Source organism: Ornithodoros turicata, chromosome 6 (genome assembly GCF_037126465.1).
Source record: "Ornithodoros turicata isolate Travis chromosome 6, ASM3712646v1, whole genome shotgun sequence".
Classification (NCBI taxonomy): Eukaryota; Metazoa; Arthropoda; class Arachnida; order Ixodida; family Argasidae; genus Ornithodoros; species Ornithodoros turicata.
The window spans coordinates 10,968,269-10,987,365 of NC_088206.1; the positions used below are offsets into that span (position 1 = coordinate 10,968,269).

Here is a 19,097-nt window from a genome sequence, read left to right on the forward strand (position 1 = left end):
GAGTAAAACCTATTTGGTGGTCAGGACTCATTCCATATGAGAATTCTTACACAAATTGTGGAATATTCGTTTCCTTAGCGATCATTGTTCTCAGTCTAGCCATGCTAAATGCAAAGTGTTTTTCATTGTGATGCGAAGAATTCATTATAATGATGACAAAGATTACAATTATTGTTTCACTTATACACTTGTTTATTTCGATAAATTACACTTCTATTTCAAACTCTGAAGTTTTCGTTTGTTGTCTTCATTGATGAATTCCGAAGACATTAAATAGTTTATTCTGATTATTGGGCGCTTGAATCCAGCGTTGATTAACGCAGGCGCTATGTTGTCGCCGTGTTTGTATTGCTTCAACAACTTGCATTTTGTCGCGATGAACTTGCACAGTCTCTTATTGATGCTTCCTTTCTTTGTATGAAGATTATTGAATGGCGTACAAGAGAGTATTAGATGAAAATCGTCCGGTGGTCCACCGCAATTGATATGTTTGTTGAGTTTCAACAGGTGATAATACATCAGACCTTGCACGACAATATTGAACTTCTGTTGATTCGACATCGTTGCAGAGACTGGTAGAAGAAAATAATTGCGTTGCCGTGGTAGTGGAATATATCACGTGATAAGATTTTATGTACTTTCCACCTCAGATATGTGTAATTTCAACAAATCCGTAATGAATCGTGCGATATAGACCGCTTGTATATGATAATTTGATCCGACTGCTTTCTTGATGTACGCAATGCCCATTGCAATGATTACAATTACATCTGGTCTAGTGTATTTCAATTCTTCGTTGGCAAACCTCAAAAACTCCGCCATCAATCCCAATGGCCCTTCCGACGTTGATGTGCAGATATTTTTATGAGTATTGTAGATTCGGCATATAAATTCTTGCACCTTCAGTTCTGTAGTTTGTACCATATCTCCGGATACGACCATGTCTAGGACGTATTGAAATGCAGCGATAATGAAATCGTTTCGCGGCTCCTTCGAAGCAGTTTTTTATCACATCTTCCCATGACTTATGATATCGAGTACAAAATCTGTCCATCTTTTCAATGTAGAGCAATTGTCTCTTCTGTTTTCAAGTGCACATCTACACTTAATTAAAAGCATATCTATGTTTATTTTATTGATTAAAATTTTATTATCTGGTTTAGAATGCTATAATCTCCACCCGTCGTGAGAATTATTGTTTTGATTTTGTTTCAAGTATTCACTCGACTGATATTCTATGAGTTGTGAACTTACCGCTCGAGATAATTATTGTCTTGTATTTGTTCCAATTGTTCACTCGCATGACATAAGTAAGTACCTCTAAGATGGGAATGCCTCATAACTCTGACTTGCATTTCACATTTGATATTTCTGTGTGGTTCATTAGAAATTTCTGTTGCAAGATATTACAAAAATTGTTGTAATTAGATTTGTTTCTCTTTTTGATTGAGTATCATTGCTACCAATTAATAATTTGGACTTTCTCTACATCTTCAATAACAATATCGCATCTCTACAAACTTAGCCGACTTGTCAACCACTTTGACGAAAGATTTCCGTTTCAGGGAAAGGATGCGAAAAGATAGTGACACCCGCGAGAGATATCGACATCTATTTGCGCTGCACAATAAAATATATCGCCTTTGAACTCTCTTATCTGACCTCTAGAGCGCCCCGTTTGCTGGACGAAGTAATATAGCCCCTAACCCTTTGAGTGATAAAGCATGCACTGTGCTATGGTCACATAGATAGAGACATAAAGTCTCCCGGCTTTGAGGAAAAGAGTGAAAACCGTTCATATTTCCTATGTCTTGGATACCTCCATCAAGGTTCGTAGTGTTTGTTAGAATGAAAATTGTATATTGATCGATTTTATGATGGTTCAATTATAGATTATTTTCCTCTGTTGATGTTTACGTGTCGCCGCGTGTTCCTCTGTTCTTCAGCGTTAAGTCTGTGCTATTTCGCCTTTGATAGATTGATTAGCTATTATTTCTCTATGTGTTGGATGGTGCGCAGGTTTGGCTCTCTATTAATTGTAGCTGTTGATTGTGTTGTTTCTCGTTTTTCCTTACGTCTATGCTGTTGACTTAATAAGAAATTAAAAGTTGAGTAATGTTGGAATTGCGCTCGAAATGTTATGACAGATATTCACGCTATTGCAATGATGGTTCTCACGTATAGGAATATTAATTTTCTGATTGGTTTGATTTTCTGAATGATAGATTACTGTGTTGTTTTGATTAGGAATATCTTCTTCGTAGTGGTATAGATTTTATTTCCTCTTGTGTTCGTGTCGTTCGTGTTATGTTTGTTGGCTAGGAGCGTGATATGTGGTGAAGTTCATTTTTAACATGTCTATTTCCTGATGAGTTTGATTTTTTCATTTTCTGAATGATAGATTACTATGTTGTTTTGATTAACCACTGTAGTGGTATAGATTTTATTTCCTCTTGTGTTCTTGTCGTTCTTTGTTCTGATTGTTGGCTAGGAGCGTGCTATGTGGGGAAGTGGAATATCTTCTTTGTAGTGGTATAGATTTTATTTCCTCTTGTGTTCGTGTCGTTCTTTGTTCTGTTTGTTGCTAGGAGCGTGCTATGTGGTGAAGTGGAATATCTTCTTTGTAGTGGTATAGATTTTATTCACTCTTGTGTTCGTGTCGTTCTTTGTTCTGTTTGTTGGCTAGGAGCGTGCTATGCGGTGAAGTGGAATATCTTCTTTGTATTGGAATAGATTTTATTTCCTCTTGTGTTCGGTGTCGTTCTTTGTTCTGTTTGTTGGCTAGGAGTGTGCTATGTGGTGAAGTGGAATATCTTCTTTGTATTGGTATAGATTTTATTTCCTCTTGTGTTCGTGTCGTTCTTTGTTCTGTTTGTTGGCTAGGAGCGTGCTATGTGGTGAAGTGAAATATCTTCTTTGTATTGGTATAGATTTTATTTCCTCTTGTGTTCGTGTCGTTCTTTGTTCTGTTTGTTGGCTAGGAGCGTGCTATGTGGTGAAGTGGAATATCTTCTTTGTATTGGTATAGATTTTATTTCCTCTTGTGTTCGTGTCATTCTTTGTTCTGCTTGTTGGCTAAGAGCGTGCTATGTAGTGAAGTTCATTTTTAACATGTCTATATCCTGATGAGTTTGATTTTTTCATTTTCTGAATGATAGATTACTATGTTGTTTTGATTAACCACTGTATTGGTATAGATTTTATTTCCTCTTGTGTTCGTGTCCCATAGTCTTCCAGGGTCTGTGCTGTTCACATTTAACTGCATACAACTATCAGAACTTCCCGTTATTGCACTGATGGTTCTCACGTATAGGAATATTAGACGTTTTATAATACAATTTGTAATTTTGATTGTAATCGTATTGATTAAGAATATCTTATTTGATTAAATGCGCTATCAATTCTGATTCATTGAAAACTTGTGATTATTGTTAATAAAAATATTGTGTTTGATTTGTGATACCTATTCAATGCTAATGTATCGTACCTGTAATAAGTATATTCTTTGTTACGTGTATTGTGTTCCTTCTATTTCAGATTTTTGGCTAAGTTTTTCCCATTCACGCAGAGTCATAACATAATTCCTAATGACTTTAATAAATATATTTTCACTTGTACTTTTGTGTATGGCTATCCTTTGCATGTAAACTGCACACATGTTGTAGCTAGAAAAATTACGATTCAAGTCGACTCAGGCTGAAAAATGACGAAAGTCGGCGGCCCAGGCTGAATGGTAAACGCATGCCCTCCGGCCACGCGACGCCCAAGTAGGAAAATTGTGAAAGAAGTCAGCCCAGGGTGAAGGGTAAGCACGCACGCAGCCCTCCGGTCACGCTCCGCCCACCACAGCAGCCCTCCACCCGAGCACCGCCCACCTGTCACGGGAAGGAAGTCGGCCCAGGTAGGAAAATGGTGAAAGAAGTCAGCCGAGGGTGAATGGTAAGCGCGCACGCAGCCCTCCGGTCACACTCCGCCCACCACAGCAACCCTCCACCCGAGCACCGCCCTGTTACAGGTGGTGAAGGTTTTTTGGCTGGGTTTTTCTCCTTCACCTCATTGGCGTCACAATTCCCAGCACTATTGGCTTTAATAAATATATCTCAACTTGATTGGCATTAATAAATATATCTTGACTTGTACTTTTTTGTGTATGACCCTTCTTTGCATGTCTCTGCATGTTATAATTGCGCGGACAAGCCTCCGCACACGCGCCGCGCGGTGAAAAAAACGCGCAGGGCTCAGGGCAGGGGGTGCCGTAGTTTAGGTATGCCGTAGTTTCTGACAAGTCGTATACTACTTACACTAACCCTTTCTACCTCCCATTGACACCCTTTATTCTCTCTCCATTTGTGTTTCTTTTTGTCGTCTGTATTTGATTTGTACACATAACTGGCCATCAGTGGGCACGGGTCCTTCAGAATGGCTTATCTCCCGCAACAATCTCTTATCTCCCGTATCAGAATGGCCCGCAAAAAGTGACGAAACATGCAAAGCGAGAGACGTTTTACGAAAGCAGGAGCACAATCCTTTATTTTATTCTGATGCACAGAGGTTTGCAATCTCCACGAACAAAGTCGGGCGACATCGAACGCCCGCACGGATTCCGTGGCTGTCAGGCACGGCACGTCCTCTCTGTATCTACGCCATCCTCACGCATGTAAAGTTCCTAGAGAACCCTTCCCAAAATATTTTTCTGGCTACGTTGCTGCTTTCCTCCATAAGGAGACCACGGCCTCATTGACTGGGCTTTGGGACAGAAGAAGTCCAGGCCGACCACATGCCTTTCCGCATGACCTCACCCTTGGTAACAAACGGGAACTATGCCAATGTGATATGCCGAAACAATGGCCTCTTGTTTGAACAAGTTCATCTCTCATGTTTTTTTCCTAGTCATAGCAATCGCAGTCTGGGTGCAGGGACAGGTATCAGAGGGATCAGATAAATGAAATAGCAGGTGTCTACCGACTCGTACGCAAAGAGCCATTACGGCTTAAGCGGACATCAAATCCATTAGGTTCAATGGCTCCTGGTTGGGAATTCAGTATGTCTACGTTGAGAGCAAAACTATTAGGCAGGCCCGTGTTAACGGAGTTCTACTGTAGCAGTAAGTGTCCCTGTCCTTCTCGCTTGTACATTCACAAATTCACTTCATCTCACAAGCAACTAGTCGGTTTCTCCTTTTATCCTGCATTATGTGGACATTTCTCTGCACTCCAAAAACCAAAATTTGAATTGTACTTGTCCGAAGAAATTAGGTGAAAATGTATCTCGACTATGCAATGTCGGAGAGCAACTGCCAAAAGAAAGAAAGAAGGCTCGCTTCTCACTGATTGAGTGACAGACATGACATAGCCCTCTTGCACACTTGGATTACACACTGCACTTTTGCGATTCACAGTTCCTGGTCGAGCATACGGGGTGTTTATTTTTATGCGTTACAGATATATTATTTTATAAAAAAGAAAGCCATGGAAGCTACACAGATGCCTTTTTTGCAGTTGGGTTATATGGCCAGACGGATGTCCTGTCAGAAAGCGTATCGAAGCATAGGTCGGCTAATTAGTTAAAATTCATTAATTATTAGTTAGGTGTCTTTTATGCAAAAGTGCGATAGCAGAATTGGAGCTAGTCATTACTTAAATCCACTGTCCTTGTTAATCACTGTGAGATGAGCATGTACCTTGAAATATAAATTGCCAAATCTTGCTGAAACCAGAACAATGCAAGAACGGCATCTGTGTGGCTTCCGTAGCATTTTTTATAAAAAAATATTTAATGGATAAAAATAAACACCCTGTATATCCGAGGGCTTGATTTCCTACTTGCTACTCCTTCTGATTTATTTTTATTTTTCTTGTCCCTCTATGCTCCTTCTAGTATAGCGGAAACTAGCTGGTCAGTAAAACTGTACAGATTTTCTCAAGTGTCGTTCTCACTGTCAGGGATTTTCCCAGATACAGGTGTCACACCCTAAGGAACACCTACACCCCCATAATGAGAATCCTGGGTAAATCCCTGAACTTTCACGCTGGAAATTCATGTTAGCTGCTTAGTTTGGAAGAATAGCATTGATCCCCTTAATGTTACCTTACAAACAGCGGCGCCACCACAAGTTCCAAGCAGAGAAGTGACCCAATCGTCCCGAAGTTACCCGCCCCCTCCAAGCAGCAGACCTGCACGACCGACACCTGCAATCCGAAGAGTGCGATTAAGACAACAGCCGTCCAGTGTGCCACTCGGTAATGGTACAGTAATGGGCAGTCCATCTCCACCACCTCCCCTACCACCAGGGGAACTGGGGGTGGGCATAGGGGCTCCTCCACCACCTCCCCTACCACCAGGGGAACTGGGGGTGGGCAAAGGGGCTCCTCCACCACCACCAGGGGGACTGGGGGTGGGCATAGGGGCTCCTCCACCACCTCCAGGGGGACTGGGGGTGGGAAAAGGGGCTCCTCCCCCTCCACCACCTGCAGGGGGACTGGGGGTGGGCATAGGGGCTCCTCCACCACCACCAGGGGGACTGGGGGTGGGAAAAGGGGCTCCTCCCCCTCCACCACCTCCAGGGGGACTGGGGGTGGGCATAGGGGCTCCTCCACCACCACCAGGGGAACTGGGGGTGGGCATAGGGGCTCCTCCACCACCACCAGGGGGGCTGGGGGTGGGAAAAGGGGCTCCTCCCCCTCCACCACCTCCAGGGGGACTGGGGGTGGACATAGGGGCTCCTCCACCACCACCAGGGGGACTGGGGGTGGGCATAGGGGCTCCTCCACCACCACCAGGGGTACTGGGGGTGGGAAAAGGGGCTCCTCCCCCTCCACTACCTCCAGGGGGACTGGGGGTGGGCATAGGGGCTCCTCCACCACCACCAGGGGGACTGGGGGTGGGCACCTCCACCACCACCCGGGGGACTGGGGGTGGGAAAGAGGGCTCCTCCACCTCCACCACCACCTCCTCTTCCTCCTCCTCCGATCCTCCGATGGACTTTGGCGCCTCACGAATGAATGGAGGTGGAGCCTCAAACCCGCGTGTGTAGAGAGTGTACGTGTGGGGAATGTTATTGTTTGTGTGCCACAGCCCGCTGTAGGAACTTTGTTGCTATATACTTGTGTATTCATACAGACCACGGAAGCGCTTGGGAGAAGCAAAAGGTTTCTCGTTTGTTACTTGATCAGGAGACGAGGGAGCCGATGATGAAAGAAAAGGAGAGGAAAGGACAACGTAAAGACTCAGCTTTTAACACAGTGTTGGAGATGCGTGCTCCAATGAGTCCATCGGGTTTGTCCCTTTCGGGGTGCTACTCGAAGATATTGCTATTACATTATTGTTATTTGAAAGTGGTCTCTTGTTCGATATACATTGTTAGTCATGTCTGGAAAAGAATTAAATTTTACCAGAATCCACATCCAGTGGTCAAGGTTGGTACTGTGATGGAGGACAGAGTTTCTCTGCAAATCACCCTTTGTGGCACTCCTTTGTCGTTCCTTCCATATTCAGATGGCAAATGGTTATGGGCAAAAGGAAAGGTAAGCCAGATGGATGTCGGCTTGCTATTAAAAAAAAAGTGAAAGGGAGTAGACAAAAAAAGGCAAAGAAAGAAGAAAGCAAAGGAAAACAAAAAGAAGGAAAGAAAAGAAAAATGAAGAGCACAAAACTAAAGCTGAAGAATCACACATTCTGGCGGGATCCTATGATGTATGCAGAACTGGTATAGAAATAGGGGGAAGGAAGAACAGAAAAAAAAAAAAGAAAAACAGAGAACGTAAACAGTGAACACGTGCACAACTGAAGGCATTACGCCTTTGAAAACTGAGTGCAAAAGGAACAAAATGCATTGAATCCTCGGTGTTTAACCCGAAATGCGCGCAATATAATGAATATGGTCAATGAAATGGAGCAGCGGGAGTTGAACCCGCTCCCAACGGATATGCGTTCCGAAGATCCTACCGTTACACCTCACTGGCAGCTGCTGGTACCTTTTCGACTGCTTCGTTTCATTGATCTGATTGCTTTGGGCGAAATTCAGGCTATGTGTTGTGTCATCCTCTGTGTTTCTTCGCCTCACCTTCTACTGTGATAATGAGTATGGTGGGCGGATACATATTTTACAAATTGCAAGATGCATTTTTGGGGTTGGTGCCTCTTCGCCCTTTTGACCCGGGCGCGCCGAGCCCCAAAGGTTGGTGTCAGTCTCTTAAGCGTGAACCGCATGGCCCGAAAAGCGTCCGAATTCTTCCCGAATCGAATTCGGGACCGAACTTTTTTCGGAGAACAGAATTCCGTGCCGAATTCGGCGCCCGATCTGGCCAAGCCAGATTTCTCCTCCGAAATGGGAAGTGACGCCAACCGAAAAAGTAGAAGCATCCAATGGCTATTCAGCCGGAAGGAGAACCATAGCAACGATGACGTAGCAATCGGGTTTACTGTTGCCGTGTGTGCGACTTCTACACCTATGAATATAGGGGTTATCTCATTGACCTGGATGGTTGAAAGGCGATGTTCCCCAAGGCCAGAAGACTTCGGCCGAAATTCGGGGTGCATTTCGGTAGCATGCGGTGATGCACAGAAAAAAGTTCGGTCCCGATTTCGGTTCGGCCAGTTTTCGGCCAGTTTTTCGTGCCAAACGGTTCACCCTTTAGCGGGACTTCCCGGGGGAGGCGGCGTACCCGTCCTAGTTCATGTTCCGGGGGGGGGGGGCAAGGGCCGGTGTCAGCTCACCACTGCATTCCACACGAACAAATTCGCGAGTCATTCTTTTCTGCGCCATCTTGAAGACGCGCTCAAGATGGCGCAGAAAAGTATGACTGCCGATGAACAAATCGCCCTGCTTCATGCCTTCTTCCAAGAGACACGCTTCAAAAATTGTCCAAATAACATAACTCGCGCGTGGTTTCCTGCTGTCTTCGTTGTTTTCGTTCACGCCGCTCCTTTGATAGTATCTTTTTCGTCTTCCTCTTCCCGACATTGAATATTCTTCTCCGCAGTAGTTTTGCACCGCGAAATTTAGCAGTTCTGTTGCTGTTTGAGTTCTGTAAGCCGGGACACTCCATCGCACACGAAGGGAAGTTGCGGCAGTTTCGGGTTAGCGCGAAATATATACCTGTCGTCTGCTGTTACTAATGTTGAATTCCAATGGCAGAGTCGGAGCAAGTGGCACACTCCGCAGTGGAGCGGCTTGATCTGGCATAGAGCAAGTGATCCGAATCTGCGACTGGAACACTTGCGCCCAACTTGGAGTTTAGCTCTGGCCAATCTTCCTTGGTGTATGGCGGCTAGAGACGGAGGAAGAAGAAGAAGATTGTACTCATGTTCCGATTATGCCCGCCATAGATACAACGCCATGTTTTGCAACATCAAGGTCCTCCTAATCTCCTAACGTTGCCCTGGTGATGTCTGGCTTGTTGTTTTCTTCAAGAAACAAAATTGCTAACGTACGACGCAAAATACTATAGTCACGGCGAAGACGCGTCGGGAAGCGGCCATGTTGCCGAAGCAGATGCAGGAAATAGGAAGCACGAGCAACAAGTGACACGTCACGTAGAGTTCCGGTTGAATCTGCCTATTTTGGCGGAGCAGTCTGGGTTGCTCCCTGGAGCGACCTTGGCTCGAATACCGCTCCGAAGGTCCCATTGGAAGACTCCAGAACTGTTCCCAATCTGCCAATCGAACAGACTTGCTCTCGTCGGAGCAACAAAACTTGCTCTGGAAAAGCTCCGAATCTGCCATTGGAATTCAGCATATCATTCATTGAGTGCTTCTGCTGGGGTCCGCTAGGTGGCGAGCAGCCTGCTGGAGAGGCGAATACAAAACAAAGCATTCCTTCTGTATCGTTCATGATGTCGCTACTTGGCACAACAATAGACCTCTCCTTGTTTGTAAACAATGGACATCATGGTGTTCGACAGCGCCACCAATTTGGTGGAGCTGAACCACGCTCGAAGCTTGAGGCGAACAAGGTCACGCAGAAAGACGCGGTCTTGAGGGGATTACGATGGTCCCTGAAAGGGACGCGACCTTCGGTCCTACTTTTCTTTCAATAGGGGGCAGCGAACAAGTGCCTATTCGTGGAACCCAGCCCTCTTCTTCCGATTGGTTTCGGTTTCAGTCTCTCTGCCAACGTCACGATGACGTTTCTAGAGGTCTATTGTCTATCATATCACATGTCAAGTTTACTGGATTATTGACCAGTAGTCTATGCACAATGAAACAAGGCATTAACCCCAGGACAAACTATACTGTGCATACAGATACATACATTTATCATTTCCTGTAGTTCTCTTTTTGAGGCACACTTTCTTTTCAAGCAACATGTTATCTGGCTTGGGTCAAATACATCTCTTAGTTCAAATGCTTCCTCGATTATTCATGCGAATAAAGAATGCTAATGAACATTGTCTATCAGTGTGGGGTTTGTTGCGAGGCTCTTGCAGCGTGCAGTGCGTGTTGCAAATCTCTCAGATACAGGAAATACCTGTGTTGCCGTAAACACAGTTTCTAGACAGACGTCAGCAGAGTCCCCCAAGAAGTCAACAAGATGGATATACTAACTCTTTCTACCTCCCTCTGATGTCCTCTATCCTCTCTCCGTTTGTTTTTCTTTTTGTCGTCTGTATTTGGTTTGAACACATAAGAACACTAACTGACATTGTCTATCAATATGAGGTTTGTTGCGAGCTCTTGCAGCATACTGTAAATGTTGCGAATGTCTCAAATACAGGAGATACCTCTGTTGCCACTCTGATCCCACCCTGTCGCCCATCCCTAACTGTGCTGCAGTAAGCACAGTTTGTAAGACAGACGTCAGCAGAGTCCTAAAAGAAGTCAACAAGATGCACTAACCCTTTCTATCTCCCACTCACGCCCTCTATCCTCACTCCATTTTCTATTCATTTGCATTTTGCTTGTACAAATACCTTACCAGTAGTGGGCACTGATCATCCAGAATGGCCAACATGCTACGCTCACGTACCTCACGAGGACGTGGAAAAAGTACGTACACAGCTGTACTAGAGCATAACTGAATGTTATGTCATTAGGTCATGTCACCTACCGGCCTGCAAAAACAACAAAACATGCAAAATGAGAGCCGTTTTGCTGCTCCATCATGTCCGCACTGCCAAGCATGACGGATGCTAAAATGTAGCATCCGTTCGACTTAACGACTTTTGACAGACATCGAAAACCCGTGAATTTCAGTGGTTAAATAGTGATGCCGTGTTTTTAAGCACTGCATATCATCTTACGAATCAATCATTAGCTCGCGCGGCTCAGTGGTTTGCGTGATGGCCGTGTCACGTCGAGACTAGAAGGTATAAGGTACAGACAAAAACGGGAGAGTTTGGGCGAGTTTACTGCTTCGGATGGGCGTGAATTAGTGTGCTGCTAGCGACACATTGTGGTAGTTTCGGTATCGCGTCTCTTGAACGTGTCCGCGAAGTGTGTTGGATTTCACTGCAGTGCTGTTCGACGCCACGTGACTGAAAGAGTGTGTGTGTAAAGTGCTAAACACCTGTGATATTTAATCTGATCACCACTAAGTCCCGTAACGATTCAATTGTTTGGAAGGTTTCTTTCGCATGTCAGCGCGTCGCTGCTTTCCAATAAAAGCAATACACCGAGTGTTTCCACGATGGCTCATCCTTGTTATCCCAATGATAGCGGCGAGCTGCCAGCCTTCACAATCTTTCACTCACGTGGTGTTGGAGAACACTGCAGTGGAATCCAACCCCTTCCGTAGGCCTTGCGTTCAAGAGAAGCAATACCGAAACTATCGCAGTGTGTCGCTAACAGCACAGCCCCATAGCCGTATATTAAAAGGGGGTCTGGCCATTAATGGGTCATGCCTATAGGTGGGGTGCATTGACGTGCGCTGGTTCACCAGAAAGAGGGAAAAGAAGCATGCGTATGTGCGAGGACAGATACAAACAAAGCCTCAATTTGAGGCTTTGTTTGTATCTGTCCCCTCTATGTTGTTCCAGCCTCAGAACATCAGTTTATCTCTTGTTTATCTCTAAATTATGTTACTTTAATTTGCAAGGGTAACTGCGCAAACTAAAAATGCACTTTGACAAATGAAATTGCACTTTCGCTGGAAATGTCTTAAATTATGTTACTTTAATTTGCAAGGGTAATTTGCAAGTGTAACTGCGCGAACAACTAAAATGCATTTTGACAAATGAAATGACACTTTTGCTTGAGAATGTCTTAAGTTATGTTACTTTAATTTGCAAGGGTAACTGCGCAAACAACTAAAAATGTTCCTACGAAAAAGCTCTTTACCCTCGCAGTGGAGAATACTGTTGATATATATTCATGGCCTGCGCATGCTTCTTTTCGTTGTCGTTAACGAAATGTACATCATGCGTATAAGTGGTGGAATATACACGCTGGCTTTGTAGGACATTGTTAGAGGTCGTGACTCTTAGTTGGTGTATAATCAATTGACAGACATTGCATTCATTCATTTATCCTTGAACCCCCTTTAATGAACCCTTGAGTGCCCCTTTAATGCCGTCGGCAGCGCATCCCCCGGACTCAACTAATATGAAATAGAAAAAGTTCTACTTAAAACAAGGAAACCCTTTCCAAGTCTGAAAAAGAAAAGAGAAAACGAAAACACAATCAGACAGTGACAATCATTTTGACAAAGACAAAGCTTTGCTGCGCCAAAAGCAATGACAACAGTATGCATATTCCATTGTTGTGAAGCAGAACACTTCCGTGAGGCGATAAGATAATGCTGCCGAGGTGCGCATGGCGAAGTAGTTATTACATCCGGTTTCACGTTTTGTGTCGATTAGATACGACACGAAAATGCACAGACTTCTGAATATACAATGCAGCGAGTTGTGAGTGCAATATACTACAGGGAACGCGCGTGAGGGCGAATACAGCCTGAGGAACAAGGAGTCGGTGCTTATGTTATTTTAGCCAGCATGTCTTTGCGATACACATTCCTGAGCATTGTGCTTTTTATGTAACAATGTGTACAGGGTCCGTTACTTCGGTGGCGCAAGCACTGAACAATCACAAGGCCCAAGTGCCTGGCAAAAATGAAAAAAAAAAAAAGAAAAAGCGTCTGTCGCTGTCACCGACGTTGGAAATTTGAAAAGCAAGGGCCAGTTCTGTCTTAGCGACGCCGGACGCAACGTCGTAAGCGGGCGGCGGAAGTAGAGGCGCTTTTACGCCGCCCCGTCAGAGCGCACGATTTTCATGTTCCCACCACAGTGGCATTGCGTCGTCCAAACCAGTCGAAAAATCAGGAGGCGTGGCCTTTCTGTGTCACCTTATTGGTCGCCAGTATATCGTTCTCGGCAGCTCTCGTCGACGCCGTGAAAGAAGTTCGGCATGATAGTTTTTTTAGCTCGACGTCTCTCCTCTCCCATCCGGAAATGCGCGTATATTTCCGCCGCCCGCTCACGACGTCGCGTCTTGCGTCGCCAAGTGAGAGCTGGCCCCAAGATAGGTCAACGACACAGCGGTGGCGCCCTTTACTGGGGGGATTCTGAAGGTAATAAGTAATACCCATCTCTCTCCCAACGCAAAGAGCGCTGAGCGAATATGGCCGTTCTTCCCGTCTCCGAAGCATACGGACGAACATGCGATAAACAGACATATGACTACGCCGTCAAAAAACTGCTTTTCGCACTGTTCCAGTGGGAGCACCGCTCGCATGAAGCGGTCGAGCGTTTGTCAATTTTAACGGACAACCACTTTGTAATAATACATTTTTTCTAACAGTGTATATCAGAAAATGGCGACCCCAAAGCCGTGGTCTGCGTAGTTCCTCCGTGGCTCAATGGGGCTTGCGGACAAGAATGAGTTCGAACCCCTGTTGTAGAGGGTCGAATCGGGTGTACCTGGAAATAAATTGATCGAAATCCGCGTTGCAAAATAAACTACTGTTATCTGTTATAGAATGCACAGTCGCCCGCGGGAAACTGCTTAGACTAACCTGGGACTTAGACTAACCTAAGGGAACTTAGACTAACCTGGACATAACAATGCAAACGTCAAACTTGGACTAACCTAATATTCAACTAACCAACGTGCTGTTCCGTCGTGTCCGACCTGCTAAGTCTAACGGCCTTTAAAATGTGGCTTTCGTTCTCTAAAATGACTTGGACAGACATCGAAAACTCGTGAATTTGAGTGGTTGAATAGTGATGTCGTGTTTTTAAATATCGGCATATCATAAAACGACGATAAAACCGGAGACGCTTCTACCATCGGCATATCATCTTACGAAGCAATCCAGCATCCTCCTTGATTTTCCTTGTTTCGAGATCGGGGATTTCGCAACCGAGAATATATGGAGGTCCTCTCGGTCGAATCATACGTATAATGCAGTGTCCGTTGCTTCTTTTTGCAAATATATGCACAGGAATGACGCAAGCACGTCCTCCATTGTGTGGAATCAGGGCCAGCTCTCACTTGGCGATGCCCGACGCGGCGTCGTGAGCGGGCGGCGGAAATAGACGCGCATTTCCGGAGTCTGGAGAGGAGAGACGTCGAGCCAAAAAAACTGCCTTGCCGACCTTCTTTCACGACGTCGGCGAGAGCTGCCGAGAACGACAGCTGGCGACCAATTAGGTGACACAGAAAGGCCACGCCTCCTGATTTTTCGTCTGCTTTGGACGACGGAATGCCACTGTGGTGGGAACATGAAAATCGTGCGAGCTGACGGGGCGGCGGAAATGCGCCTCTACTTCCGCCGCCCGCTTACGACGCAGCGTCGGGCGTCGCCAAGTGAGAACTGGCCCTTAGGTGCGTGACGCGGCCGAGTCAGGCTCACGGAGACACGTTTGCCGGCCCTGGCCCAGCCCGCGGTGCTGGAGTATTTTGTGTTCTCGGGTTCGGCCCGGCCCGGAGCACAAGCCCGATAAGAAGCCCGGCTCGACCCGCGGCCCGGGCCGCGAACCCAGGCTCGTGCAGGGCTCTACACTCTTAAGAATGAACTTCACCACATAGCACGCTCGTAGCCAACCATCACCCCGAATGACAACGTTCTCGCCCCAGATTTGTTGAAAACGGGAGGAGGAGCCTATTTTGTGCCGTGCATAGGCTCCTCCTCCCGTTTTCAACAAATCTGGGGCGAGAACGTTGTCATTCGGGGTGATGGTTGGCTACGAGCGTGCTATGTGGTGAAGTTCATTTCTAAGAGTGTAGTGCCTAGTGCGTCGTCTGCTAGCATTCTTTCTTCCCCGTTCTAGCAGACGACGCCCATATCACTCATGATCTCTCCCGGTTGGTGGCGTTGTGTGAAATAGTAGCAGTATTCAGACACCCTACACGGCCTTCCCTCGGAGGCAATAATGGTACGGATCCTTCGCGCGCGATATCGCCGATAGGGGAAGGGCTGTGCCACGAGCTATATCTGGAGACTCCAGACAAGCTGTACCTGATAAAGGGAGACATATGTCTCATCCACGCTCGTACCGCTCTTTACCAGGAGCGAAAGCTTCGATGTTCTTAACAGACGATAAGAACGAAGCACTGGCGATTGCATGTAACGATAGGAAATGGGAGGTGAGTAACTGTGTACCACTGTGTTTCATGTAATTCAAGTGGGAAAAGATGTTTTTCTTTGGCTTCATCTTGTCCTGATAACACGACGGGCGTGACGGCGCTGAATGATGGAACAACACATAGGCGCCGATTGCGGGTAGGGTGGCTCAGCCCTCCCTTCCCCCCCCTCCCCCGGAACTTTGCCATGTAGGGCCAGGCCCCCTCCATGAAGTCTATCCAGCTGACAGTCAAGATAAAGGTTTTGACGGATATACGAAAAATCGCATGTTTCATACGAGTGATCATCTTCGTTTACTCCTCTTCTTCGCCGAATAGATCCGGAGTTGAAGTTGAGTTAGTTCAGTGTTCCACAAAGCCTGCAGTATATTCTTCACCGATTTCGATTAAATGTGCCGTACGTGCCCCAGTTTCTTCCCCAAAATTGGGAGGGCCATCTCTGCCGACTGCTTAAAGGAGCAGTCTAGAGGCCCACAACTTTGTTTCTGTTTTTGGTCAGTATGGAATGTTAGGCGGCCGAAAACAGTTTTCCCACAATTCGTGCAACAGTAGCTCCCCGAACCTCCCGTGCGCGAAACACCCTCCTTCGCCTTCACGATAGGCACGTGACGAGCGCCGCCACGCGCGTCACTCTGTGACGCAAGTGGAAAGGACGCTCCTCATTGGACCTGGGATCACATGATCGAGGTGAGCAACATCGCGCAGGCCGGAGAGTATGCTACCGCTTCGGAGACGTCATGCGTTCTCCGACTACGTGATGTCCGAAACGGAGGGTTTGAAGGCTGTCCACGACACAACCGCAATTTTTTGAGACCGCAGACACCGCGGGAAGAACGAGTGGTAAAGCTCGAAATTAACAGCGCTTGTACAGCGAAAAGCCCCTGCTTACTGACAGTGTGCAGCCAGGCCCCCACAGCTCCCCCTTTCGCGGCTCTAAAAAAATGTTTGCACGTCATAAACACGTGATATTACTCCGTCAGGCATCATAGTTGATACCCATTGGCCGAAGGACATTGCGCGCTCCGCTATTGGTTGGCAAAGTTTCAAAAGAGCATTCTTTCGCGGGCTGCCTGTCTGGCGGGCAGTTACGAGAAGAGAAGGGAGGGAAGTGGCAGCGGCGTCTCGACGATGTTAGTTGACACCACGGTATGATGGCATTGTTGAAATAGAAGTTCCAGATTTGTTCGTGTGTCAAAGTGGCTCAGCGCGTGTTGTGATGTTTCTCGACACAACTATCCTACGTACGAACAGTCTCTCGAGTTCAGAACTGGAATGCAGTGACGAGCTGACGCCTGAGGAACATTTGTGAGCGCCGTCGCATTTTCAAATGTAGTCACAACGGAGACAGGATTCGGTGTCCGTGCGACAAGGATTGCCCGCTTCGTTGAAACCTTCGCACTGCAACCAACGAAAGATGAAAGGCTCACCGTGAAATGAAATCGCATGCACTCGTGTGAGCGTCGCTCACTTCTGGGAGTAGAGTGTGTGTGTGTTTTTCGAGTTCGAACTTGGTCAACGAACGCAACGATTTGGACTCTGTAGGCACGGTGAATATTTGTGTCAGACTATTGAATCGGTACGATGTTTCAAATAAATGTGTATTTTGTCAAAAATTTGCCTAGTAGTTCTGGAATACGGAATAACAAGCGTCGGGCATGAAAACCAGTAAAAGTTAAGAGGGGATACGACCTCCGGCGGCCCCATGTATTCTCTATGGGCGAAACAATGCGATCTTTTGCAGCTAATACTGAACCGATTTGGACCACAATGGCCTTGTTCGATAGATTTTAGAATTTCAAAAAATTCGCATTGGAGACATTTGCAATTTTATTTGCAGAAGTTTTTAAAAACCTTACGAAAGCTGCAAAAAATTTATAAGTTCGGTCTCTCGCTTTTGGAAGTTCGTAGCTCGTTTACTGTAGCACATATGTGAAATGTAATCAGTAGAATTTACGCGGAATTCTTTCTTGAATATTTACGTGTCCATGTCATGTCTGTCCATGCCTCCAGTTGTTCACAATATTGAAAAAACTTAAGGTATGTACGGCTCCGTGAACTGCCCCGTCTTGCCATCGTACAGTAGCGCCACATTGCTGGTCAGAAGAGAACTTCATATCGTTCCGCGGAATGCAGTCACTGTTCTGGCACCCTATCCCAGAAGGGGTTTCCCCGGCAGCGGAAGCGCGAAATTGAGGTCGTGAAACTTGTCTGAAAATAATGGGAAGGCCTTCAGTGAGAATAGGGAGAATAGGCGGCATAGCCCAGGAAAGCTTTGCTACACAGCCACACAATATTCGTCTCGCATCGCATGCACGTAAAAAGAACGGTAGGGTTAGGGGAGGTGAGGCACAGTGAGACCGAGTGGTGTTATCATTCGCTCTCCCGATGTGTTGAAATTGGAAGGCAGTTTTCTTTCTTTTTTTAATGAGGTAATATCAAACAGTCAAAGACTGGATTATGTAGAGGCCGAAAAATAAGGAATTCCAAGAGGATGTCTGCGAAATAAATAATTTATGAATAAAACGTTGAAAAAGACTCCACGTAGAAATTCACTTTTTAACCGAACTTTTTCAAAAGAAGCTCTTTCTCTATCCACAGCTGTAAGATCAACCCCAGTGCACGAGAGATGCTGCCAAAAAGTGGCATGCGCTGGACAAGGTCATACAAAGTCATTTTAAATGCATAAAAAGCATTTAGCACATTAATTCCCAATACCTGTCCTGAGCACAGCGTTGTGGATCTACCTGATGTAGCAGATGTAACTTTTCGAATATATATTTTTCCTTTCTTGGTGGCCTCTGGCTTTCGATAGTTCAGTCTTCCGAGTTCTCGGGCTCGGGGTCCAATGATGGGTGTAACAGGGGTGTCACATATTACACCCAAAAGAAGGGTGCTTATTGGGTATATTGACTCAAAAAATGGCAAGTTCTGAAAAAAAAAAAAGGGCTTGCTCCCAAAATTCACGGAACACTATTTGCACCGATGTACTGCAACCTGCATTTGCAAGTCTGAGCGTCTTAGCTGCCTAGACTGTTGGGGACATGTTTACAAAAAGAAAGTGCCTGGTGGGTGATTGCCAGTGACTGACTTGTACTACCCACTCAATGAATTTTAGAGGAGATGGTGTTGCTCTATATATTTGGCAACCCGAACGTGATTGTCGTCGTGTACAATAAACACTTGCAATAACACAGTCATCTCTACTTTTACTTTTTGTTTTCTGCCTAAGTGATCGAAAGTACGTTATCTAAAGGGAAGTTTGGTGAAACGATTTATTCCCTGTATTAATTCTCAACAATTCTATCCTGCTTACTTTGTAGAGCTCATTTTTTATCGCAGTTGGAATAACAATTTCCGTATCTTGGCTTCCTTACTTTTCGACCTTACGGTAATTAGGTTTTCTGGCTTTCCGGCCTGCTGATGGTTCGGTTTTCTGAATTTTCAGCCTTCTGATCGTTCGATGTTTTAATTTTTCGGCATTTTAAGTTTCGACCTTCTGATATCTTGTCTAGGTTTCGAAGGATACATGTATGTTGTAAGGACCAAATTTAGGTTCACCTGCACATAGGCGCAAA

At 45.7% G+C, this 19,097-nt stretch overlaps 2 protein-coding genes across 5 annotated transcripts in view; both read left to right on the plus strand.

Moving 5' to 3' along the window:
• LOC135397494 (actin nucleation-promoting factor WASL-like) overlaps nucleotides 1-7,033 on the plus strand; it is a 36,174-nt gene extending 29,141 nt beyond the window's left edge. Inside the window, exon 8 of the mRNA XM_064629098.1 lies at nucleotides 6,099-7,033. Within this exon, the coding sequence (XP_064485168.1) occupies nucleotides 6,099-7,033 (935 nt within the window). The remainder of the gene's footprint in view (nucleotides 1-6,098) is intronic.
• Nucleotides 7,034-15,358: 8,325 nt separating this feature from the next.
• Nucleotides 15,359-19,097, plus strand: part of LOC135399049 (basic proline-rich protein-like) — a 35,475-nt gene continuing 31,736 nt past the window's right edge. For 2 of the 4 annotated variants that reach the window (XM_064630707.1, XM_064630708.1), the window contains exon 1: nucleotides 15,372-15,525. In XM_064630707.1, the coding sequence (XP_064486777.1) occupies nucleotides 15,415-15,525 (111 nt within the window). In that variant the 5' untranslated portion in view covers nucleotides 15,372-15,414. Of the gene's footprint in view, nucleotides 15,526-19,097 lie in introns of all 4 variants that reach the window. The other 2 variants (XM_064630713.1, XM_064630709.1) reach the window with 2 other exon arrangements.